General features: G+C 41.5%; 2 protein-coding genes across 2 annotated transcripts; both read right to left on the reverse strand.

Moving 5' to 3' along the window:
* Positions 1–10675: 10675 nt before the first annotated feature.
* CUNH5orf15 (chromosome unknown C5orf15 homolog) lies at positions 10676–16479 on the reverse strand. Its single transcript, XM_088536959.1, has 3 exons — positions 16354–16479; positions 13436–14019; positions 10676–11807 (listed from the first exon to the last, which is right to left on the reverse strand). The coding sequence occupies exons 1-3, from the start codon at positions 16448–16450 to the stop codon at positions 11676–11678; spliced, it is 813 nt and encodes a 270-aa protein (XP_088393085.1). The 5' UTR covers positions 16451–16479; the 3' UTR covers positions 10676–11675.
* Positions 16480–17748: 1269 nt separating this feature from the next.
* VDAC1 (voltage dependent anion channel 1) lies at positions 17749–26538 on the reverse strand. The gene is made up of 8 exons (XM_088536934.1): positions 26427–26538; positions 25853–25902; positions 24680–24832; positions 24531–24583; positions 22295–22522; positions 19227–19377; positions 18733–18790; positions 17749–17994 (listed from the first exon to the last, which is right to left on the reverse strand). Exons 1-8 carry the CDS (start codon positions 26491–26493, stop codon positions 17903–17905), a joined length of 852 nt encoding a protein of 283 aa, XP_088393060.1. The 5' UTR covers positions 26494–26538; the 3' UTR covers positions 17749–17902.
* Positions 26539–27160: the final 622 nt, after the last annotated feature.

Consider the following 27160-nt stretch of genomic DNA (forward strand, 5'->3'; position numbering starts at 1 on the left):
CAGGCTTCGCCCCACTGCTGTGACTGCTGCCATTCAGGAGACAGGAGTAGGGCATCGAAGGCACTTGGAAGCCTCTCCACAGGGGTGATTTGTTGTGATAAACTCCTAAAGAAATCTAGAGTTTTGCCAAATTAAGAGTTTCTTTCCTCCCTCTGCAACAGAGCCTAAGTCGGGAGTTAGGCACAGTTTTGCTGCCAAGCATCTCACCTGATCCTAGGGCCACGAGGTCAGCTGCAGCCAAGGGCTCTTGCAGGGCTCTGTAAATCCTTGCGCTGAGCTTTGAACAACAGCCTTGCAGGAAAGCAAAGCCCTAACAAAGAAAAATAAGAAATACAAAGAGCCAAAGTAAGTGCTGCGTTCTTGACAAAAGCTTTACAACACTTGCAAAACTCAACCCTTGCGGTTGGAAGCGGAGGAGGCTTCAGCCATCCTGCTTCATTTGCTGTCCCTCAGCCCCAGCAGGCACGCACGGATGTTCTTGAGATTGCAAACAGACCGGTGGCATCCTGCAGCTCTACAGTCCTTGCAAGGTGATCTAGGCACGTGTCAGCCCAGATGGGCACCGTTATGCTCGCTAGTTGGGGATAAACTGTCCCAGCCCACGCTTGGCCCAGCCCGAGCATCATTACTCGCAGGGCGAAGCTCTTAATGCTTAATTAGGATGTGTGATCAGCTACGGAGACAAGGAAAGGCTTGTCTTTCAGCTTGGCATCAAATGAAGTATCTGCCGCGCCGTGCTGTTAATGAACACACACATCACTGGCAGGGCTACTGCATAATTTATCACCACAAATACTGCCTTTCTCCAGAGTTTTCATAGGTCTCTTATCTTTATTTATAAAGTGTTAATCTACTTTAAAAAAGGCAAAGAGAAAAGTTCATGTGTAAGCCCTAAAATGTGGTAGAATAATGAAAATGTCACTGGAGAGGAAGGGATTCAATGGTACATTTTTCTGCTTTCAGATGCCACAGATTCCCAAAGCTTTGACTGCTCTGGCAATCACAAAGCACCAGATGAGCTCCTGGAAATCTCCCATCCACTGTTGGCCAAGAAATCCTCGGGCTCTGGGCACAGAGCAGGATGAGGGCCCTGCTCAAAATGTGTAGTGTGTTTTCAGTCCATGTCAAGGATGCACTAAATTTCAGTCAGAAAGGCTCTCAAATGTCCAATTACCAACCCAAAGAGGAGATGGGGAATGTGGGACAGGCCATTGCTGTGGGGCTGCAACCTCAACCCAGCTCTTATGGTCCCCACTTTTTGGGCCACTTCAGTAAAGTCTCAAAAATCTTCTTTGAATTACAAATTTGGTGTAGCAACTATGTAGACTTAGAAAATTTGCCCTTGCACTTTTGGGGAGTCAAAACTCTGCTGGGATACTGTGTGCCCACGGGGAGGAAAATATCAGAGGGTTTGTTTTGCTTTGTTTTTAAAGAGGTTTGATGTTAATAGGTAATAGCTGCATTGCACGCATCATTTTTGTAGCAAAGAGCTCTACCTGTCCGAAGAGGTTTCCCCCCAGAAACAGTAAATATTTGTGTAGAAGTCTGAAAATGGCCCCGCTCACCAAACCAAGCAACTGCAACACTCAGAGATTCAAAAGGAAGAAGAGAGTCTTCGGCAGGATGGATGTCAAAGAACCAGATGACGTCCCCAAAGATAGAAGTATTTGTCTGGAAGAGCTTTTAGATATCTTAGCGCTAACCAACACATCACTCAGACGTTTTGACAGGAACATACTGGTTCCATCAACACTCCATAGTAAATATTTCCAGACTGTATTTTTCTGATATATATAAGCAAGCTGATTAATTGAGCACCTTCACCACCGTTGGGCTCCTCAAAGCTAATTAAGGCTCAGCAATGCCAGTCAAGCTATATAATTCCAAGCCATAAAATTGCATAATTCCCCTTCCAAGGCTGGGGAATAAACTACGAGGGATTAGTAGGATTATGTGGGATCATTCCAGCGGGCCTGCCTGGATCCCAAATGCTGGAGGAATGGGAGAAGGCGGGAAGGGGTTGCTGGGAGGCTCCCCCAGCCCAAGGCCCCTTCGCTGCTCAGGTCTCCGGGTGTTTATGCACGGGCTGATCCTGAATCCTGATCCTGATCCCGGATGTGGCTGTGGCCACACAGAGACGTCCCCGGCCCTCCCCTTGCTGAGGAGCAGCCCCCTTCACCAGCCAGCCCGTCCTTCTGAGCCAGGCCTTGTGGCAAGCACCACGGAGAAGAAGTGATCGGCGACGGGGGGAAGATGTGACAACCTTCCCCCCTTGCACGATGGCACAACAGCAGCTCCCCGTCCGCACGGCTGATACGCGACTCCCCTCCCTGTTCCCAGACGGGGGAGGTATCATAAAAACCTCCAGACAACAAGTCTTGGAAGAAGGAGAAGAAGCCGCATTCTCACTGCATGCAAACCGGGAGCCAAGCAGCCAGAAACACCTCCCGGGTTCCTGCAACTTCTTTTATTTCCTCGGCCAGGCAGAACCTTTTCCTTCTGCTCCGCATCATCAGCGGATCCCCTGCAGTAACTGCTGACATTAATCCCAGTGGCTTTGCGGAGGGAAGGGTAAAGACACTGCGTGCCCAGAGAGGAATGAGGCCAACCAGCAAAAAGGCAAAAATGTCCATTCCAAGACTCGGAGCCCACTTTGTCCTTCCTGCAATTCCAGCACATACCGTCAAAGGCATTTCGGGAGGAACGTGTTTCATCCACAGTGCTTCAGACTGTGCTCGCTTTAATTTGAACCTTTATTGCCTTCAATACTCCTCAGTTTATTGCACTGAGGTTGGTGGGATTGCTGGTGAAGCAGGGGATCTGTTTTGAATACGAGCAGCGGAGCCTGGACACCATCTCCAAAGCCTCAGCCTCAGATGTCCTTGGACAAAAGGACCTGCATGGAATTCACTCTAGAGAGGGATACAGACACCAGTCAACATGCCAAGAATCCAGACAAAAAGATGTAGACTAATTTAATCTCGCTGTGTTCATTGCAGCAGTGCTGTCCTGCAATATTCACTTGTGTTTCAGTCCTCAGCCTCTCTTCGGTTATTTATTAGCACCCCAGCTAGCACCTTTGGTAGGACCATTAGTCATTGCTGTTATTAATCTCAGGAACTGCAAAGCTTTACAAGAGTTTACTATGAGAAAAAACAATAGATCACTCCTGCATGCACCACTGATATTTAATAGAAATCAGAGACCTAAGGGAGCCACAGAACTTTTAACAAGTGAACATCCAGTTCAGCCACAACTTCTAAAGGTAATTAGTTCACGTGAAGCACATTGAGATATTGAACTCATGCACAGGACTAATCACGAGTCGCCACCCCATGTCACAGCTGTGCCAGTGTCACACCAGCGCTCCCTACACAACATTAGCTCCAAACCGTCCCACAGTTCCTTCCTTCGGCACATCCAAACGGGAAGCCACCTCGCCTGCCCACACTGCCACCTCGCTAGAACCTGCACTCGAGGCCTGGCATGCTTTAAAATAAGAAAGTGGGAAGTCAACAGGAGGTGTGGTGGGTGCCATAACAGGCATTTTCCTTTTATTTTTATAGTTTTGCTTAACCTTTGTTAGGAAATCAATCGCTTCAATCTTGGAAAGATGTTAACAACTGCAGCAGTTTAGTGGGTGTTTTAAGTTCGTGGTTTTTTTTTTTTTTTTTTTCTTTTTTTCTCTCTTTTGCACCCACCCTGAACAGTATCAAGGACCTCAGAGATACAGCATGGTCCTCCATGCATTAACCAAGCTCTCCTTTAATACCCAGTATTTGGAATCACAGTCAGTGTTCAGGGAAGTTAATTGGGGCTGTAAGCATGAACAAGGAGAGCTCAGTATGAGGCTTGCTTTACGATGAGGATCAAAAGAAAACCCTCCAAAGCCAGTAAGATATGAGAGGCCCTTAACTGCCCTCATTTGTCATATATTGAATATATATATATGTATATATATATATATATATATATACACACACACAAAAGGTTCCTATGGCCTTTGAAGGCTCACCTGGCTACACAGCATGTCGAGGCTTGAACAAGAAAGAGTGACACATGAGTATTGCCAAAGATGTAAAGTTGCCACAGTGAGGGTTTCTAGTTTGTGGTCACTGTAGGCAAAGCAGAATTGAGCTGGAGATTACCTGAGAGCAAGGGGAAGTTCATCAAAGAACTCTTATGTCTCTGAAATGGAGGAAGGTTTCTCTCCTCCATCTTCCATGAGCATTTTGCCCATCAGTTCAGCTCCAAGGGCCTTACCAACCTCCATGCAGTGACTGCACATCTGTGTGGACTCGACAGGAGAGACAGCTAGGGAAATAATTAGACTCACAAATTATTTACAAATAGAACCACTCTTCAGACATGAAACCCAACAAAAATGGGTATTGGCTGCACGGATGTAGTTACTCTATTAACCAGTGTTTTGGTGACATCTTTCTAAATCTGTATTTGCTCAAGCACATAGCAATCATTTGTATATTGCTCTGGAAAAGGTTAGATGCTGTCAGGTAAAATTCATCATATGATAATCTCATAATTAGCTGCATTTTTCCTTTTATCTGTTTCTCTGTTACCGTGCAGAAGCACCTAGAAAGATTGGTATATTTGTTTTTCACTGTTTTCCTCTTGCACAATAATAGAAATGTTGGCTGGATTGTGGAAGCAAATTTGTTTTCCCCGGGGTTTTGAAGTTGGAGATTATTTTGTTGAGCTGCACAAGACTGAAGACAATTCTTATTCAAATAAATCTATTACAATAGCTCAGACAGATTAATCTATGGGCGCTCAGGATGATGGAGCCCCAGATTTTTCAGGAGAAAAAGGCAGGTCTGTGTAACTCAGTGCGGGAAGGGCAAACCCACCACGCCGAGGTGTGTGGAGACCACTGCAGCAAGCTGGCTGCTGTGCACACGCAGATCTGAGATACCATAGAATCACAGAATCCTTAAGGTTGGAAGGGACCTCTAGGGATCATCTAGTCCAATCTCCCTGCACACGCAGGGTCACCTAGAGCACGTGGCACAGGACTGCATCCAAACGGGTTTGGAAGATCTCCAGAGAAGGAGACTCCACAACCTCTCTGGGCAGTCTGTTCCAGTGCTCTCTCACCCTCACTGTTAAGAAAATTTTCCTTAAGTTCCTGGGGAACTTTTGGTGCTTCAGTTTCTGGCCATTACCTCTAGTTCTGTCGGTGGCCACCACTGAAGAGAGACCAGCACCATCCTCTTCACTCCCTCTCTTAAGGTACTTATAGACACTGATTAGATCCCCTCTCAGCCTTCTCTTCTCCAGGCTGAACATGGATCCCACAGCAGGAAGGCCTGGAAAACTTCCCCAATTCCCAATTTCATCTAACCAGAGTTTCCAAACTGGAAAAAAAAAAAAAGAGGAAAAAGCTAAAATGAAAGGCCCGAGAAGCCCCGTTGGTGGCAGCGAGCTGCTGGCGGCTCCCCGGCCCGCGTCAGGCCTGCACGCGCCATCAGGGCCCGTGGCTCCCGCTGAGCGGGATGGCAGCTTGGGATGCCGCCAGGGCTCCTCGGTTCCTAAGCAAACACGGGAAAATCAAAGGCAGGCGCTTCCCGGGGTCACAGAGCCCGTCTCCCGCGTCAGGGAACGCGGCGAGGGGATGGCAGGGCTGGCTGCGAGCGCGGCTGGCGCGGCACGGCGGGGCCAGACTACCCCCTGCTGGAGGCACTGCCGGAGAGCGCACGGAGCTGCCACCTCAGCCTCTCCGGCCGTGTTTGTCCGCTGCTTGTTACTCAGAGAAAACTCGTCTGCAGCAGTGACCGTTTCCCAGTGTCCGCAAGGTCGTGCTAGCTCAAATACCCTCTCCTGTGGCACCGCCGAGTGCCTCCCGTCACAGAGCTTTCACGCGGAGTTTTCTCTCTTTGGGGGCACCAGGCTCATCCGCGCCGCCATGCAGAGAGGAAAGGGGGATCTTACCACGTCCCTGTGGCAGGGAGACCGAAACCTCCCGCGTCCCTTGTCCCTAGCTTTCTTCTAAAAACTCCTGCGGGCTCCTTCTCCACATCAGCTACGTACAGTGCAGAAAGACTCCCCTCGTTCCCCAGGCTGAGTTGTGCGTCGGCAATGAGCTGGGGATAAACCAGCTCTGCCAGACTGGATGGAACCACGAACGGCCGATTCCAGAGAGCATCTTCAGCACGGGGACACGGTGCAGGGAGCGTCTGTCTCCCAGGCATCACACAACATAGAGTAAGGGGAGTTTTTTAGATGCTGAAAGCACTTTGCATAAGGAGTTACTTGATGTGGCTTGTCTGAGCTGACTGCAGCTCAGGATCAGCCACCCATGGAACTAACTCATGGGGAAACTTAACTAAACTACTAAGAAAAAACAGGCATTAACCTAACTCGAGCCATCGGGCCTCACTGCAATACAGTAGAAGGGTATTTTCAAAAGAACCTGCAGCGTAATCCACACCTGCGCAGAGTTGAAGACTTTGTGAAAGGAAGAATTATTCCCTTAATTCATGTAATCTGTACTTAAAATAATAGTTCAGCCTCCTTGGTACCTCTGTGAATCTGCACTTAAGTTCTTATCCCCCTGGCCTCCTTAACTGGCTAATCACATATATTTCAATGCTGTTTACATAATCATATAAAGTAGATCTGGTTTCATTTAATCTATAATAAATAAAACCATGCGTGCACCTCGGTAAGTATAACATGACCTTGGTATTTTCATTTTAATAAAGATACAAAATTGCCAAGATATGTGACTTGCGGTGTTAATAATTTAACAAGGCAATAGACCCTGTAATTCAAAATAAATTTAAGGAGGCTGCTAAGTGATTTTGATAATGATTCAAGGACCAATTACAGAAAAGATCTCACCCTTTGCTTTCTAATTAAAGATACTGGGAACAGTGAAGCTGAGAAGTTCTAGTGTTAACCAGTTTTGTTAAAACTAGGATATTTATATACTCCGTATTAGAAAAGTTCAGCAAAAAAAAAGTACCACGGGCTCCTCCTGAACATACATTCAATTTTAAAAGGAAAAGCAAACGAATCATGTTATTGCTGCTGCTGCTCTGTGCTGGCTAGAATATACAGTACCCTTCAGGGTTACTGCTCTATCAACCTGCAGGAGGATTTAGCAGCCCCATAAAGCACCAACCACGGACAGGGACTCGCAGGCTGCGCAGCCCCACGGGTGCTCTGGCACCAGGGACATGGGGCACCATGCGGTGACACCTCTTGGCCTCCCCGGAGAGGCCACCTGGGGTTTCCCTCCCACCCCACACTGCGAAACCAAAGGCAAAGCTGAGGAAACCCCCGGGGCTCAGGCCAGCCCGGCCTTTCTGCAATAAAGCCCAGGCGCGACGGCCCTGCAGGGACCAGTAACTCACCCGGGCTCCGGAGCGCGAAGTGCTCATTCCAGGGATGCTGTTAGGAGAGAGCTTAGGACTGGCTTTACAGTTTTATGAGAGGCCAAATTAGCAGTTTGCTGCTACTGAAAAGGGAGTGCTCCCCTGGCCCTGTCCTAAATGCTCCCACTACCTCGCGCCAGCTCTACGTGCAGGAAAAGCAGCTCGTGCATCAAAACCATCCTAGGAAGAAAAAACATAAAAAGCAATCCCGGGAGGAACTGCTTTAGCAGGTGTCTGCTCACCTTGCAGAGCGGTGCGTGGCGCGTCCAGCAGTGGGACGAGGCCGCCTCCCTCGGAGTCATCGCTCGCTCAGCGACGCAGCCGCCCTGTTATCACAGCAATAACCTGGTTAGAGCTACAGAAAAATCCCTTCTCACTTCTAATATTTTTGTAGCGTTTAAATTAAGAGCTACTACATTTTTCTGCTCCACGCTGCAAATGAATTTCCCATAATTCACACCACCCTGCTCAGATAAACCTTTCTCTTTTCACCCTGTACACAGCTGAGCAGCAGCCAAGGACAGTTCACTTAGCTGAATAATATGCACTGGTGCTAAATGAAAATTAAACCATAAATATTTTAGAATACCTGATTTCCTGGATAGTAAAAGTGAAATGTATCATTTGTTTAAACTATCCCATTCATTATTTCTTTTCTCATTTCATAAAAATCAAATCACTAACAAGAACCTACATAAATAGAGCTTCAACTTTCATCTGGAGAAGTTTAATCAGAAAGCTCTTCAGGAATATTTTATTCCTTTTATCAGAATATTGATGGAAGTCATAATTCACCTTAATGGGTGAAAGTTTCCCTTCTTCAGTTAAGAAATTCATCAAGACAGTTCTTGTTGGTAAGACCTGACATAAATTTGCTTGCTTTTTCCTCTACTATTTGATCTCAGCACTTTATGAATTTTTGATTGCCTGCTCTCAATTTTCCACAAGCAAATTCAATTAAAGAAATTAAAAAACAGTAGTTCAACCCTAATTACCTCATCAGCAAATGGCTCTTTTATGACACAATGGGTGACGTATTCCCCACGCTCCAGGTGAAATCCTTATAAAACTGGATCACATGAAACCTTTCCTCCTTTATTGGTGCGATGAGAAAACAGCCCATGAAGCCACCCATCTCAAGGTGGTAATTGCCCTGTTAAGGCAATTATCCAAGGACTATTACAAAAGCAGCAATTTCCTAGCAAAAAAGGGAGAAGGAGACTTCAAGGACATCAAATCTTTTGTCCATGCAAGAGGGCAATCCCTTTTTTTCACGCTACCAAGAGGAGAGAAGGGCTGCTCTACAGGGTCAAGAGATTGGGGATTTAAAACAGCAATATTCCACAAACACCACCATTTAGAGGTAATTTGCTTAGACAAACAAGAGCTTTCTCCTACTTTTTCAGAAGAGCTCAAGCACTGGCTCAAAAGCCCCTCTCTTGGAGTAAAATGCTACAGTCATTGCCGTCTTTATGGAACAAGATTCCCCTCAAGTATTTAAAATATTTCACTTTCTAAAAGTGAATTACTTCAGAGAATTCCAAATATGAAGCCCACTGGCATATATTGTTTAAAGAATTTCAAGGATATAGAATGCATGTTAATTTACTGTGGATTTAAAAACATTCAGAAGGTTAAGAGCCCTAGAAAAACACACATTCGCAAGCCATGATTCCACAAACTCAAAAAACGGTCACTCACCTCAAAAAAATCATGACTGATACTACTACCAAGAGGAAAAGGTTCAAGATACAAATTTCTACTCTGAGGCTACCTCACACAAGAGGATTTTCAGAGAAGACAGCTAAATAGACATTTCAGAAAAGAATTTATTAACATTCACAGTACAGTCAAGTGAGTTTTACTCCATTAGGCCTAAGTAGTGTTAGGTGCAACTGATGAATACTAAGACTGTGGGAGAAGAATTGTCACAACAGAATAAAAACATAAAAGCATCTTAAAATGTGATAATCACAAAACAAACTCCAAAGTACTTTTAGTATTTGAATTGATATTAGTCTCTATAGACAGATATCCCTGAAAACTCATACACTCATACAAAAAGCAATCCTATTAGTAGCTTAACTATGATTCTTCCTCCCTCAAAAGTTACAGGGTTTTAAAGAATGTGTTTGCTGGAAATAACAGCTCAGGAGGTGGAATGCGAATAAATTTCTCACCCTACAGAAAGTCTTTGCAGGGAGGGAGGACGACGTGAGGGAAATCAGGATTCTCTGCCAATACATTAACATAGGCTTAAATAGGGCATTGTTGGCAGAGCAGAAAGTGTGGGAGAAAAACACTGAGGGTTTGATTCAGCCAACCACACTGTGTTTAAGAGCCTGGGAAAACACGCAGGATGGAACAAGGTAACACATTTATGAACTCCAGAAATCAACAAAATGTGCCTCTCCTACTAACTTCAATCAGAGCAGATTTGCTACTTGTTTGTAAGGTGTTCTATTTATTGCAGGCAAGAGGCTGAAAATGATGGCCTAGTTCCCTCAATAGGATGAGGAGAAAATGGCAGTCAAGAAAGAAGTTTTAAGGTGGATTTTAATGTATTTCTGTGCTTTAGTGTGGGTGTGTTTAGGAAAGTTTCAAGTACCTCCACGGAAAAAAGCTGTACTAAAATTTAAGAAAATTACTACGTGATGCTAATTAATGCAACTTACATTTTTTAAAAAAAAAAATCTTTTCAATTTATTTATTTTTTTACCGCTTGAATGACTTCAGTCAGCTTTGCTATCTACCCTACATATCATTTAACAGAGGCACAAAACAACCTGCACATATCCTCTGCATGGGCTGAATTTCACCAGTGATGGAAAACGTGGTTTGGAATAGTTTGTTCACACCCAGGCATAAACAAACTCTCTATGGTAATGTACTATATAAAATCATTAAAATAGCTGAGATTAAAACAAAAAAAAACCCACAAGCTTATTATTGCCATTTATTTTAAAAACCTTATTAAAATATTAAGTGATACAAGTCCAAATATAATAAAAATTACTGCAAGAAAACAGATTTGGTATATTTTGTTTGTGCTTTACTTTCCTGTGGTTATGAAAAGAAAGTGTTTAGCAGTAGGACTTTGAAGTTTTAGTGTTTCAACAGGTAAAATAGTAACGTGCCTTCAAACTCTTCATGCCAATACCTGGAAAGTTCTGATTTCTTTCAAAGTGTTATATAATTACTTGAATACCAAGTCATTAATTATGGTTCTGATCCACTATTATTTACACATTTATCAGTTTTGAAAACTAAATCACAAACAGAATGTACAGAAAACTAAAGAGATTTTATATTTTACAACTCATGAAAACATAAATAACAAACGTACAAAAGACAAGGTTAAAAATGAAAAATAAAAAAAAAATCCTAATGTACCAGTAATTGCTTTACAGTAATGCTAAATATTTGTCAAAAATGAGAATGTGCTATCCATAGACTGGCAGCCCCACATGCCGTTACCTTCATCTGCCTGTTACCTCGGTCAGAAAAACAAAAAAATGTTGTTCTTATATTCTCAGGCCTCTCCTATTCGTAATGTACCAAAACACAAAACTGTGTCCCAACTGTCTTAAAATTCAAGAGAAAGTTTTGATGTACCAAAAGCCTGTCATGTATATTTTACTAAAATTATATCATAAGGTTTATTTTCCACTCAGTAATTATGAAGATAAAATAGTCATAAATATAATTAAAGAAAAAAATATAGACAGTCAAGAAGCTGCAACATCTTCTCATAAATCTGGAGCATTCTAAAGAAATATACAGCGTATAATTTCTCTAATAAAGTATTTTAAACATAATTATTTTTTGCAGCACCAGGATTTAAGCACAGAAAAAAACTAATTATTTTTTCAAACTGTAAAGCAGTAGGATTTATGAGCCATTTAAGTGATTAGCAAAGAGATCATTAATTTGATTCAGTGATGCCAAACGTTAATTTATTAGACTTAAGATATTTGATGCTTACTTTTTGCATTACCACTATTAAGACTGCTCTAGACAGAAGGGAAGATACTTAACAAACAGAAAGGGCACTAAATATTAAACTCTCTATCTGTATAGCTGATTTAAAACCTGACCAAAGTAGCAAACAGATGCATCATGCCCTTGACCTTGCATGAGATTTAATCCCAAAAATATCTGCGTCTGAGGAAGACCCCCTCACTTCAGCACAAGCGGCATATTTAGAATACCTGAATATCATTACATGACTAGGCAGGCAAAGACTGAGAAGTTCAGCAAACGCAAATCACAGTGCTTTCAAAATACATAATCATTGGTTATCTTCAAGGAAGGCATCGCTTCATTAACATTTTGATCTAAACGATGATATTCCACTGTTCTAGAGCACAGGCCATCCCGCCACCTTCGGCTCTGGACCAACAAGAAGATCTGCAAGGAAACACAGCCGACATGTAAGTAAACGGAGAAATATTTTGGTTTCAGGAGCCAGTTTAACAGCTGCATCCGCAATCACTGTCTCATATCCAGGGCTCTCAGCAACAGCACTACTGTTACTACAAAACATGTCACAAGTCATCAGCCATTTCCATATTGTCCTTGTCATCCTGTCACGTACTGCAACCTCAGCTGCAGTTTTGGCAAAAGCACTGCATCCCCCCCATAATTCCTTTAATATGGGTACACACAGAGCTCCAGATGCACTGAAGTAGTGCAGTATTGCACTGCATGCACAGCATATTAGAATTATGCCCTACATGGTGACATTTGTTTATTCATCTTGCCTATTTCGGCTTCTATTTCTGGTTAAAATTACATTACTGGTGGTGAAACAAAGGCAAGAAGAGCAGTAACAATGTAAATCTTTCTGCATTACACTCAGTGCCCCTTCAGCAATAGCAGTAGGGCACTGAACAGAGACTGCGTGGCAAATGAAACACTAAAGTGCTCAGTTTTAAGAATGTCCAGTTATCTTCACCCTATTCACCACTGTTTCCTACCGACTTCATATTAGGAGTCCAGTTTACAGCACAATACAGCTGTACTGACAAAGGAATGATAAAAGGAGGCACAGGGAGGGAAAAAAAGAGGAGAGTGAGTTAAGCCTCACATAAATACGTGCCACTCTCTAGGTATTTACAGCACTAATGTATCTTCCACTCACAAAATTATTTATTATTGAAAGTTAAACTTTCAAAAGCAATAGAGGCACTCTAGAACACTTTCCCCTATAAACACTTAGAGCTATGCTACAGTACTTTAAAGCACAAGTATTTTTTATCTGTGTTCCTTCCAGACTCCCCAGAATCCTGGACCAAATCAGTGCTCTGTACAAGGATAAAGAGAAACAGTGAAGCTCCCCAAATCTAAGAATTAAGCTATGATGCGATTGATAAACTTGTCTATGCATATTACAGTGGTAGCAATATATTTGGGGAAATGAAATCACACAAACAACAAACAAACAACAACACTAATTAGGCAACTTTTGAGATGCAAAGAATTAGTTCATGCTGAAGAAACATTTACCTGAAACCACTAATAACCTGGGTCCTGCCTGTGTAAAACTGAAAACAAAGAGCTAACCATTTTCTAAAAATTGGAAGCTAAGTCTGAGGAATATTTATGATTTAAAAATGACCTTAAAGTGAGGCTATCTTACAAGTATTATCATACTTATATCAAGAACCTCCTCACATCATCTGAGATTAATCCTTTCCCAATTCGCTGTTTATAATCTTGAGCAGAACCAAAATGAGTTAATCACCTTCAAGTGACTTTAGTCAGACGCTATTTCTAGAAGTCATGTCTATATGACACTGTCAGTGTCATATTACTGCTTGCTGATGTTATCGTTTTTCTATCCAAAATGCTTGATTCAAGTTTGTTTTCATTGTATAGATGAAAATGACATTAATGATCACAATAAAACTTTTCATAAGTAGTCAAAGTAAGTTTCATTCCCCAAAAAGCAGTGTTGTTCTTACTAAAATAGTTACAATGTCTAAGCAATTTTAAATACTAAAGCAATCTCCCATAACTTTTAGCTGTGTACCTACCTTCCTCTTGTTGTGATAGGTGATATAAACAACAGCTACTAAGAAGGCAACTATAACCAGATGAAAAAAGAAGTGGCTGTCTTCTTCCAAATCTGCAACAGCAGCATCTTTAATCTTCTCTTCACGGGATTTAATCTCCTCGTTATAATTAGTAATGGTGTCAGAGTCCTCATCTTCTGGCATATCTAGGAGGTCTGGACTGTATCTCGCATTTGATGTCATTTCATAAGGACCATAGTCATCTCCATCAGACTCCAGAGTTTCTTTTATTATGGGCGGTGAACTATTTAGTGTATCTTTCAAATCTGTTAGAAGATCCTCTTCCTCAATTTTAGTGTCTTCAGAAGCATCAACATCCATCTGAGATACAGGACTAACAGTCACTGCATGAGAGAGGACACTGAGCAGAGAATCTTCTTTGGCTGGAGATGGTTTTACTGCAGTCACAAAAGTGATTTTAGTTGTTGTTGGGAGCACTTCTTTTTGTGTTGGTGTTATACTGTGCAAACCATCTATCCCATTTCGTAGTGTTTCATTCTCACTTCTGGAAACATTTTTCTGAAGCTCCTCCACTTTTTCAGACTCTGAGAAAAGGACAAAAACATTTAACATTAAACCCAAGACACTAACTTCTCTTGCAATACTTCAATTAAAAATGACCACACGACAAGCATTTTACAACCAAGAAATCCCACCATGATGCACTGGAGATATTTCATACTGCAAACTTTTTTAGAAGTCATAAGCAGAACTGTACTTTGTAAACTTCAAAAAGAAGTCTTCAGTAGGACAGCCACTTAAGTCAGGAAGGACACCCTTACCATATCAGTATGCCAAGGTGTTCCTCAAACATTTAGCATGTTTCCTTTCCAGACTGAGGACTTCAGAGACGCATCTCCCACCCTCCATGAATGAATGACGCCTTGTAGGATCATACTTGACCAGTATTTTCTCCATCATCACATGCTTTCTCCCAGGAATTTGGCTGAGATTCCTAGAACATCTCCTGCAGGTAACAGAGCTTTAGAATCTTTCTCCCTAGCATAATATGCCCAAAGAACATGAGAACATATGCAACTTCTCCTTCGGTCAGGACACAGGGTCCCAGCACCTTTTCTTATATTTTTTGGCATGTCATTTTTTTTTTTTTTTAAGTGACAATACTTTCATTGAGTGCTCCTAAGGAGCTGCATGAAACATTCAACCGATTGCTTGTGTCAGATTACTCATAAGGAAAACATTATACAGAGGACATTGAATCATGCTATTCATGAAACATATATTTACAGAGGCTCAGTTAAAACAGACATCGCCTTGTTTACCCGGTACACTTTTCCAGCACAAAACAGACTTTAACCTACTGTAAAACAGAAAAGACCCCACTAATCCCAGCGAGGAAGGCATGACATTCCTCTGCACCTGAGGCTCAAAGAACACATAATTAATCTGTTATATTGATAGCAAAACTGTTCTTTAAAATAAGGAAACTACTAAGAAAACTACCACTTCAGCTAGCACTTTAAATCAACCTTTCTCAACACTGTTGTAATGTTAGAAATTGGGCACAAGAAAGAAAAAAAAAAAACCTTATTCTACAAATAAGAACTAAGCATTTGTGAGCCCACCCAAAATTACAGTTCAGTCATCAAGTCTTCCCATGGCCAACTTGCTAGCAATTCAATACATATTTAAAAGGAACAGCCTCAATGCATCTTCTCTCTCCAACTCACACAAAGAACTGGAATTCTCTACAATTTCTGAACTCCTAAGTAATTCGGAAAAACAAGCAGCTTTTCCAAAAGCTGTTTCTTTCATAGTAAAAAACAGGCAAGTTAAGAAAACAGATTCTTAAATATTTTTTATTCATGAGTTCCCTGAAAAAGAGGAATGCCAAAGACCCTTTCCAACTTTTCCATAAAAATGACATGTTAAAAACTACCTAATTGCCTCTATTTATCTCATGACTGTGATATTTCAGATTCTAGATACAGTCACATTGAGCTGGCTCTATAGAAGGATACACTTCTATCAAAGAAAAACACACTATTAAAAAATACAGTAAATAATGAACATAACCTTACTCTGTATTATACGCTACACATGTGATTGCACATTAACGAGAAACAATAATTTACTCTTAAACCCATCAAAGCAGCTTTGATTTTTTTAAAACACTTACAGCAAGTTTAGTAACTAAAACCATAACTGATTTGTGGTATCTCCTCAAAACTTGTTGACATCATAATTGTAGGCTGCACTGCTCAGAGCTGATGTAAAATAGTAGCTCCTAGACTTGTGAAATGCCTCAAGTTAATAAACAGATTTTAAGGATTAATCACAGGAACAGAAAAACTAACACCACGGTGTTCTCAGTAAACATTATATGGAAAAGTATCATTTAAGAAAACTTATTTTTGAAGAAGAAATGTATTTCACAATCTTTGAAATTAAGAGTTCTTGCTTTGCCATCCAACCTGAATCTCTTCTCCCACTATTCCCTATACTTCTCCCCAGGCAAGGGACAGCACAAACGTAACTCCTAATTTACCTCCTACTTTAACCTGTCGTGAGAAGCAGGGAGATTCTCCTCCCAACAGGTTAAATATCCCCTTCGCTTCCTTCGGAAATTTCCCTCTATCTCTCTCTCTCCACTGCCCAGCCAACAATCTACCTGGAAACAGTAAAGACTCACCGCACTCGACACGTCTCTTACTAATGTTTGGTCGAAACTCCCCAGTATATCCAAGGGAAAGCACAGGGACTAGCAGGCTCAAATTAACTCGTTTTCTAGAAAGTAAAGCGGCGCTAAAAGCAGAGAGGCAGCTCGAAGACCGAGGCTGGAAGGCGGCGAGGCGGCCTACCCCGCCGGCACTCGAACTGCACCCCCGCAGCCCTCCCCCACGTCCCCCCGCGCTCACCGGCGGCCGCCGCGGCCAGGGCCCGGCCGCAGAGCAGTAGCAGCACCAGGCGAAGCGCGCGGCCACCCGCGACTCCCCTCACGCCGGCGGCCGCCATGTCCGCGGGCTGCCCCCAGCGACGTGGCGATGGCACCGCCCCCAGGGCCGCGCATGCGCGCGCGGGAAGCGGCGCCGCCAGGGAGCGCGCGTGCGCGGCCGGCGCCGCGGGGGTGACCGCGCGTGCGCACACGCCCCCGCCGACCGTTGGGAAAGGGGCGGGGCGTGCGCGACCGTTACACCCTGAGGTGGAAGGGAATTAGGGCTGGCCCAGCCCCTAGCTTTCTGAATGCTGCTGGCTCGGAAGATTGAAGAATTAATCATTTAATCAGCTCCTGTACCGTGTTTTTTTTGCGAGTGGGTCCTGAGAAACATTTCCAAAGCAGACTGCCGCAAAAAACACACCAAATTATTTATTAGGTGTTAGAAAAAGTGCAATAAAATGATGCTGCTCTGTTTCTAGAACCAAGATACAGTATCAGAGAGCGGTTGAAGCTGGAAGGGATCTCTAGTCCAACCCCCCAGCTCAAGCAGGGACATCCGGAGCACACTGCACAGGCTGGAATTTCTCCTTCAGTCAGAATACAGTAGTATTAAGTTACTTTTACAGCCAATATAAGACAAAGAAGAAGATGAAGATGACATTCCAATATTTTATTCAAGTTGGGTTTGCCTTTTTTTTTTAAATCCATTTTTAGTAGTGTCAGGTACAGCATTTTGGGGTCTAGTTCCACACAAAATGGAAGACTCTCTAAAAACATACCCATTTAATTGCTAAAAGAAAAAGTGGTAACAAAATAAAAAGTCCATTGCAAATTTGAAGTGATGCAACTGTGTGATTGCAGTCACAAAGACTCTTCCTTCCCTGATTATGGCTCTGTCTTACAAGCTTCCCATTCAGTGCAAGGGAAAGGAACCACAGCACAGGACAAGTAATATTGGCTGAGTCACATTAAACCTCCTCTGCAACAGAGTTACACAAGGTGGACAGCCTAAAGCATTCTGAAGACAGCTGTAGGTGTAAGACAACTAAATAAGACAAAACACTGATGAAACACCTATCTTTAAAAAAATCCCTTTTTTTCAGATAATTTTACACATTCCATCACAAACTGAAACTCTGAACCTGTGGTTCTGGGACATTCAGCATACAGAATTCACAATTCACTATAGTGGCTTGCAAATCTTAAAGTCATTGTTTTTACAGCACATTCAATACTCCCTGTGCAGTCAATACTTCAGTAAAGCTAATTGATACCTTTACATCTCTATGTGGCAGTTGACAGATATGATGGGCAACAACATTCTGAAAATGCCTGGAGTTAGGATTTTTTTTGTTTGTTTTTGGCTCACTTCTGAAACATCTTTAGCTTAGCCGTCTTAAACCAGCACTACCATGACCGATACTCAGCAGTAACTTGCATCCCATACATAAAACATTGAAAGGTACACTAGATTCTGAAGGTAGCTATGCTTTAAAGTATCTTCAAAATAGTGATTCTAGAATCACTTTTTATGCTTCAAATTCCAATCCTAGACCAAGTTTGTGACCACCTGCGTTGACATTCTTGCCATCCAACAAAGCTGACAATGTCAGTTTGATACCTGTAAAACAGAAGTGAGAGAGAAAATAACTGTTAAAACTTGGAATGAGCTGTGGATTCAGTAGCTGTGCTGCTGCTTCCATTTACTGGAGAGCTAGTAAATGTAATTTGGTGGCTATGTAATGGTTGCCTGGGTTTTTTTTTGTTGTTGTTGTTGATTTAAGAAACAACTTGCAGAGTACTTGAGATACGAATGGGAAAATGTTTTCTATTTAGCCTGTGCATTTTGATAAACAAACCTTGAGGCTGGACTCTGCTTCATTTCACCATTCCAAGTAATTAAAAATCAGTCAGGCAGCTCCTGTTAGTCCACTGATCAGAGTGAGATAATCCAACAATAACAACAGAAAAATTGGGACCTGAATTGGGACCAACAATAATAACTGAAAAACTGGACCTGGGACCAGTGGCCCTTGCTGGTGTTACATTTTCAAGCAAAACAAACTCAGTAGGAAGGCTGCAAATACTAAAACTTCCTTTACCTATGTATGAAACATCTAACTGTAGGTACAATTCATATAAACACAAAAGCCTGACTGGTCAGTAGATAATGGTCTCTAATAATTCTGCTTTTGTTAATGTCCAGAATTAACAGAGCTGTCCCTCAAAAAGTTCAGTTATTAGGTTGCTAAGTAGGACAGTTACAAAACTAGTTACATTTTGTCACAAGAAATTCTTCAATATTTCAAGACTAAAATAGAGGTTATCTGATGTCGGAATTTCTTCTGCATAGACTTACCTGGCTTCAAAGTCTGTGTGTATCCTAAACCAATCAGACTAGAGTTGTTCACTTTAGCCTAAAAGATTAAAAGTACAGAATGTAAATAATTTGATGTATTTCTTTCTTATTGAGTGCTTTTTAACTATGGTAAACGAGTTCATGTTTCAAATCACAAGCACAATACAGAATGAATTTTGCCATCACTTACAAAATCTCAATCAATCTACAATGCAGCATTTTTTATTAAACAAAGTTGTAATTTTTTTCAACAAGGCTAACATGAGAAACGCCAAGAACAGTGCCCAGTAATATGACAAAGCCCCCTGTATCACTTGCAAGGTAAATCCAACAGTTACGGTGCCTTACTGATGCACAAAAACATAGCAAACGTGCCAACTACATCCCAAAGAATTGCATCAAAAGGTGCTTTACTCACTGATACAAGGCTGCTTCACATTTCCATTACAAGAGCTTGTTTCAAATGCTCATAAAGGTACATGTATAGCACTCACAGAAAAGGAAGCATCTGGATCAATCTGATACTTGGCTGCTATTCCAAAGCGGGTGTTGCTATTACCAGCTGTCCAAGCAAGATTCACGGCCGTTTCCAATTTATCATTCACCTTCTGGTAAATGGAGCCTCCAAATTCTGTTCCATCGTTCCTAAAATTAATACATTTCTTTAGTTTTAAACTGGACTCCCAAAATAACATCTTTTTCAGCAAGATCTCTATTTGTAAAGCATTCACTTATACTTCATCCAGTGTCTGAAACATCTATGATTGACACATTAGGCCAGATTGATTGTTTTATAAGTGCTTCAATTCATCTATATTTACCATATTTCAATGAGCAACTTATGAAGCTGAAGAAAAGCCCAGGCAAACTCTCAAAAACAGGCAAATAAAGATGAAAGGTTCTCATTTGCCCTTCTATGTCGATGGCCTCACACATGTGCAATAATCCTTTTCCAAGTGCTCATCTACAGACGAGTGCTCCTAACGCTGCCTCATCAGCACATTTTTACCAGGCACAGATGAAGCACATTAGAAGTGAAGATGACAATTTAATACCCAAGTATATCAGCTCTTGTAAATTAATACCATTTGCAATAGTCCTAATGATATACTTGCACCGTGGATATCTCTAGACTAGAAACTGAAATGGAACTAACTTCGGTTCCCATTGGGCACCAGGCAACAGTTAAATTATGAGAACCTCCAATCACTGCTAACGAGTAGCAGAACTTCAGTTACCACTTACACCCGTGTCACAACAGGGATACCACGTGGGAAATAAAATAAAGTGCAGAACCTTACAAGCCATATAGATCAAATAACAAGAGCAGAGATTTCGCTAAGCTTTTCACTCCTAGTAAAACTGCGCGCATTTGAATTTCTATTTTTGGCTCATTCTCTTAAAAGAGGATACAAACACATTGCATGAAACAGGCTTTAAACCACATGAAGACCTCTGCAAATAAAATACATTGGATTCTTTCTCAATTGTGAAATAAGCTAGCTCCACTTATTAGAGTATACAAAACCTTGAATGACAAAAAAGGCAGGTTTAGGGTCTCTCCAGTTTTACCCACCTGGTCCATGCTTATTAGATTATAACAGTTGCACAGACAATAATAATACACCTACTTCAAAATTCAAGCAATAGCAGCAACTTTTTAAATTGTTAGAGCAATTCTTCCAGAAAAAACACTACAATACTTACTTCAGATAAGACTGAAGCTCACATATAACTGCATGTGCTTGGTTCTCAAGAAAAGGAGGGATTAAAAAGGACTGAGTAGAGCTGGTTATACAGGCAGATTTTGTGCAAGCTTCCCATACAGCTCTGTCTTGACCTGCAACATTAGGGGGGGTCTGAGCTATGCTCAAAAAACGAGGAAAGTCATATTTCAAAGTAGAAATTATCCAGCCCTACCTCCCTTTAGTTATCATGTATTATTAAAAATAAAAAGCAAAAGCTCATTTTAATTGTAATAATAATAGCACTTTTCATGTATAGGTCAAAAATACTAACCCCCTACACAAACGATTTAGGCAGCATTAAGTAACTTGTTGAAGCCACCAACTGGTCTGTGGAACAGCCAGAAACAAAACAAGGCATCTCAAGCCCCACCTGGTTAATTATCTACTCTGCCACATTTCTTTGAAACACTGAACTGTGTAGATAAAAGCCAGCACCCTAGGGATGGGCATTCAAAATACAACTGTTTCCTGGATTTTGCGAAAACTCTGTCACGTTTCAGAGCTGAAGCATGTTAAAAGTCCCTAACAAATTCATTAAAGCAATAATTAAAATTTTTGCTCATATCACACATCACTGTTTCTGCCTTTCAGCTCGCAAGTGAGAAATAATAAACGACCCAGGCTTCGTCCTAAGGAATATTTATAATTTCTATGCAGTAATAGCTACCAAAGAAACAGACCTTCAAGGATCAAAGAGATGGCAGGAGAAGCTCAGATCTTACTGATCTGAAGTTATTTTCCGCCGCTGCCTTAATTAAAAGCAAAAATAATTACAGCATTTTATAGCAAGGGCCCATAATACAATGTTTTAACTCCTACAGTATCACAGAGTTGAAAGCGCCCGTGTTTGAGGAAACAGCTCACAGCTGCTGAGCGCAAGGGGATCCCGCCCGCTGCTTGGATGGAGCTTTCCTGCCCACACACTTGTGCTTGGCAGTGCCTCAAACACAGTGTCGGGCCTGTGAGGGTTCAGTTGTTCCGTAAGGGAATTTGGGCTTCCTAAAGCAGATCCCTGCAAACCAGCATGGAACAGAGCAGAAAGCTGTGGAAGGAGCAGCTCCGAGAGCGCAGAGTTGTCCAGCCCTGCGCGGGAACAGCCTGCGATAGCTCTGCTACCTGCAAAACACCCAATTAGCTAATGGGAAAGGGGAAAGAAGAAGGGATTAAGGATCGGCTAATCTTAAATACTGTTGAAAGGCATAAATTGTTTTATTCACGAGAGGCAGGACATGGAAAAAATGAAGGTTTTCATGAAATTTTGTCCTGTTTTCCTACTGCACACGTATGCAGAAAAGACAAATGCTGTGTAAATAGGCTATTAGGGGGTTCAGCAATAAGACAAACTTTCATACCATTGCTCTTCCAATACTAACACAAGTTTGGTCCATAGCTCTTCCATTCATTTCCTTTTTCTCCCATTCTTGTTCATCCTCTGATTAATTCTTTCTCCTGCAGATCAAGCTACCATTTTCAATTTGATCTTGGCATGTGCAAAAGGGAGGTATTGCTTTTATTTTTCCCCCATTAAGAAAATGTAATTTACTTGTATCATTATTGCACTAAAGATCTTTTAGAAGGACAGACTCTGAATGCTTTAGTGCTCACTCACTCCCAGTTCTTTTCATCATCACTCCTTCACCCACGTAATTCAAACAGAAGCTACTGCAAAATTGCATTTTGCATTTCCAGCTTGCAGTGTCTAATCCACCATTCCCTCTTTCACCAGTGCTGAAAGTCTTTTCCTATCATTCTTCTAGTAAACAGCAAAATCCTTTTAAATTCTTATGTTTAAAAGCCTGCATGCCAATACTTACACGTTAGTATGAAGCTGGAATTCATCAGTTTTATAGCCAACAGCAAAGTTGCTCTGGGTTACTCTAGACTTAGCTGTCTCAAAAGTCATTTGGTAGCCTGCCAGCCAGCCCTCGTAGCCAAGCACCAGGGCTCCACGTATCGCAGGACCGGCAATATCAAAATCCATGTCACAGCCAATGTTGATGTGTTCCCGCTTGTAACCTGACTTCACTTTAGCACTCTTTTTCCTAAAGGAAAGCAAAACAAAGCGTTAGTTGGAAAAATACAGGCTCTTAAGTACTTTATGCGCTTTAATCAGGTCAGTTACTTTAATTCACTGTTAACAGTTCCTGCAAACGAACGTATACCTACCTGGAGGTCTAGCTGGCATGTCACCTTCTGCGCTGTAGACCTGCAAAAAGCTAATTCACCTGCAGTAAAGTCTGTGCAATAAAACAGTAAGAGGCTGTGTGCTCCACTACTGAACACTCCCGAGCTATGTTCGGAAAAGGCAGCAGACCCAGGGTGACAAAAGCAATTCATTCATCATGTCACACGGATCTGATTTTCCTGCTGTTGAAGTTTGCTAGGGAGAAGGAGGTAACAGGAACTATAAGAGTTTAGGTGTTGGCCACAGAAAGCAGCACTGGGCTGTCGCACACAAACAATCCTAGTGAATGGGCGAAGTTCAGAAATGTTGTTTTGCCTCCAGCTGCCTGAGGGGAAGTCTTGCTGCTAAGAACTAAGTGACTTGAGTGGCTCCTGCACCCCCTTTTGTCCTTATGATGCTTTATATATACACATTTTAATATTTATAGCTGTAGAAAAGGCTGGAGGTTTGTTATCTTTTGAAGCAAACATACAAATAAACTTCAAGTCATTTGCTTCCTTTTGTAGGATTGGCCAGAACAGCATTTCCTCCTGCGTCTGTGTGTTTAAACAAGGCAGCAGACTCGCATCCTGCATATTCAGCTCGAGCACCTCTTGCATTCTGCACAGCTCTGCTTTCATGCCTCAACTCATCTCTTCTGCAGCAGCAGAGAAGGAAACTGAAGGCAGAGAACGGGAAAGCCAAAAGCCCTCAAACACTGACTGCCCTGTCTGCAATTTCCATGAAAGTCGCTGGAACTTCTTCCTACCAGCATCCATGGGGACGGATGGGAGCTAAAACAGGGCATTGCGGAGGGTGGCTTTCCCAGCTAAAAGACTCAGTAGTAAAGAGGCGGGTGAAGGCGTGTCATACTCACACATGATGCACCCCTATCACCTTAAACCTGGTTGCAACATGACTATTACATCATTTACCCAGATTACAATAATCTCCCCGCAAAGGGGAGAATTTTGTTATAAATCAGATGTTGTTACATCTGTGAAGTTCCTGAGCAGTAGCTACACAGCTCTAACTCATCACTCTCTCGTATTTTTTTTTAAATAATCCCACCAGATAAAACAAAATTATCAACAAAGAAACAGAAATTACTCTGTAGGTGTCCAGTTAATCTAGAATTAGGAATACAGTGAAAGCAGTTTACAATGGGGGATACTAAATGCAGAAAACAGGATGAAACCTTCAATGAGGCTGTTACCCTGGTAGCCTGCAGTGCAGTGTGCTCCTACAGAAAGCAAATTCTCAGAATATTTTGTCTATTTTGACTCACTGACAACACTGCTTGCAAAAAGATAATCAGGGAAAAAAATAAAACAACATCTAGTCCTACAGCTGCTGCTTAATCCCTGTGGCCCACATAAAACGTGGCATCCAATCACTATGGCAGAAATCCTCATCCACCACCAAGTCACACTGTGTCCAGCAAGAATTTAAATGATAAATTCAGCTTGGGAGGTGAACCCAATTACTGCAGCGACCTATTAGAGCTGCAGCCAACTGGCTTATGGAGCTTGTTAAGCCTGAATTACAGTCGATTTGTTCAGAGTTTTTATTCAGACAGTAGCTAAGCACACATCTCCCAACATGGCCGAAAATAAGCAACAAGAGGGGAAAAAAAAAGCCTTTTCTTCCTTTTCTTCTCCAATTCTTAATCTAATTCGCAAATAATTGCATTTAAAATTTTGCTTGCTACAACTCATGTTTAAAAAGTTAATACTAATATTTCAATGACATGTGACATGCATACACTAATTATAACGTGTCTTCATATTTTATGGCAGAAGAAGTAAAAAAAAAATAAGCTGGCACTCCGGACAACTAAAACCAAAATGCTTTTTTTCTGTCATGCAAACTTAGTCACATCTTACCCAGTGTTAGGAGAAAACGAGGAGTCAAACGTCAGCTTCAGGCCTTTCGCAAGCTGGACAGGGAAGAAATTCAAAAGTTTCATTCAGAATTTAAAAACAGAGATTGTCATAAGATAATTTGTAATTTGTATGTTTTGAGCCAAAAATACCTGATCTTCAAGAGTAATCTCGGTGCCTAGTGTGTTGTCGGTGTTCCATTTTTCTGTGAACATCAATCCGTATTCCACCCATCTGTATTTTGTTTCCAAACTACCACTAACTTTGCTTGTTTCCGAGTTTGCTGAACCTGAGCTTGTAAATTCCTAAAAAGGAAATATATATATATATATTTATTATATATATATATGCACATACATATATATATATATATATATATAGAGAGAGAGAGAGAAACACAGGTAAATACTTACATTTATAGAATGAATTACTCAATATAATTTGGGATGATATTTAATACTGCAGTACTCTCAAAAGCTCTGAAAACATTTTGCTGGGCATTAATATCAACACATGCTTGCCTCACAAAAATTTCAGTGTGGCAGAAATCAAAAATATTTCACACTGAAGGAATGGACATGGGGCAGGGATGTGGATAATTCTTACTGGCAGCAACACAAACTAAGGCACTGGCCTGGTAAGTTAGTATGCAGGGAATGTCTGTGAATCAGCGTGCAAGTCTGAAAAGACATCCCTCATAAAGCTATTATAAAGATTATTCTGCAAGCAGTTAGATTGCAACTATACTTGTTTATTAACAGATAAGAAAACTAGCACACAGCATATTTAGAAATCATGCTTGAAGAAATTCTGACTGCAGGAAATGGGAAAAAAAAAAGGCAAAACAGGAGTCACACCTGTGTGTGACTTAAGTTCTCTTTCAAAACTGATCAGCAGCCTTGAGCAAAACACGACTCTGAAATGCTGGAAGTCCTCAGAGAGCTTGTGCCCCATGCCAGCACCCAGCTAAATCAGGTCTTCACAGGAAATAACCCATGTGCTACGAGAGCACAGCCCTTAATAACTGGAAACTGGTGTGCAGGAGGGAGGCACTGACACTTCTCCCAGCACAGGCCACAGAAATGGCCTCAAAAAGGGCTCTAATTTCCGTACCAGCAATTAGCTGGGCAGGAGCCCATCACCATGTCTTCCACTGCCACTTGCGCACAGGCTCCCGATGGGATCCCACTGTAAATACAGTGCATCTTGCAAGCTTATAATATACACAAAAATCAACAAGGGGAGAATAAGGAATATATATTTACACTGTCAAAATGAACATAGAGTAAACACAGGAACTTTCAGATGTTTCAGGTCCAACTCACCAGTCCATTTTCAGATTTAGTTTTCAAATCAAGTTTGATTAACCCAAAACCTAGAAAATTAGTAAAAAAAATATGTTATATAGATGTTAATTAAAATATAACTTAAAAATGATCTTAAAAACTCCCTTCTAGATCTCCTATGAACTACAGCAACTACAACATGTTTTCCTATGAGCAGATTGTAACAGACAGTATTGAGCGCATTAGTCCAGCTGACTTCATCAATATCCCTAGGGGCAAATTAGGTAATAAGGGTTTTATTCCTCCTGAACAGCATTTTGCTCATAAGCAAACTACTGACATTGGTGACTTTGACTCATTATACAAGGGACAAGTGAAAATACAGTGCACTTCAAAATGTACAACAGACCTGCGGGTAAAAGGAAAAATGTTGCCAGAATTAAAATAAGTTCCTTGCCCTTCCGGTGGCAGTGAGGACAACGTGAACCTCTGATATAAAACTATCTGAAATCTAATGAGAAATATGTGATTTTTTGTCAGTGAAAAGCAGTAAAGTCATGACAAATCAATTTCAGGAAGTAGTTAAACAACAAAAGACCAGTTTTATATTTACCGTATCCCTTGGTGAAAACATCTCTAGCAGATTTTCCCAAATCAGCATAGGCTGGTGGAACAGCCATTTTCTGAAAATAAAGAAATAAATAAATATAGAGAGAAACATTACAGTGTTTGGAAACTTGCTTGCTTACGCCAGTTCTGCAACTGGCAACGTAAGCCAAATTGCTGAGTCTCAGGCACTTGGGTTTCTACCCACTACCTAAGAATTTCATATAATGTAAGGAAAGTAAACTAGAGCAAATAGTGTGATTTGATCTCCCTCATTAGCAAACATTAATGATTAACAGTGGCATTTGCCGCTGAGGATGAGAAACAGTTGCAGAACAAATACAAGGAAAAGAAGAAACTTCCTCTGCCTTTCCAAACAGTTCAATTCTTGTTTCCTTAACAAGAGAGCTGCCTGCATGATTTCAGAGGAACAAATCAACCAGATTTACCTTCTTATTCAAATGCAGCAGTTTGTTGCATGAAACCAGCCATATCCAGACCACCTGAAATGGTGTGCACTTCCGTTCTTTTTATATAAGATTTCATAATTTTGAAGAAAGCAACAGAGTAGTCATCCTCATACAGCAGGTTCTCTCCATATCCATTTTTGCACACAAGTTCTGTATTTTCAGTTACTATATTGCAGCTATGCTTGCTTATTAGCACATAAGAAGAAACAGCATAGAGCGCAGCGTGCAGCATTAACAACACGCCTACAACATCCGAGTGAAAACGTTTTGA

The sequence above is a fragment of the Tinamus guttatus genome, unplaced genomic scaffold (genome assembly GCF_059628265.1).
Source record: "Tinamus guttatus ecotype Peru unplaced genomic scaffold, ASM5962826v1 Tinamus_guttatus_pri_ptg000710l, whole genome shotgun sequence".
NCBI lineage: Eukaryota > Metazoa > Chordata > Aves > Tinamiformes > Tinamidae > Tinamus > Tinamus guttatus.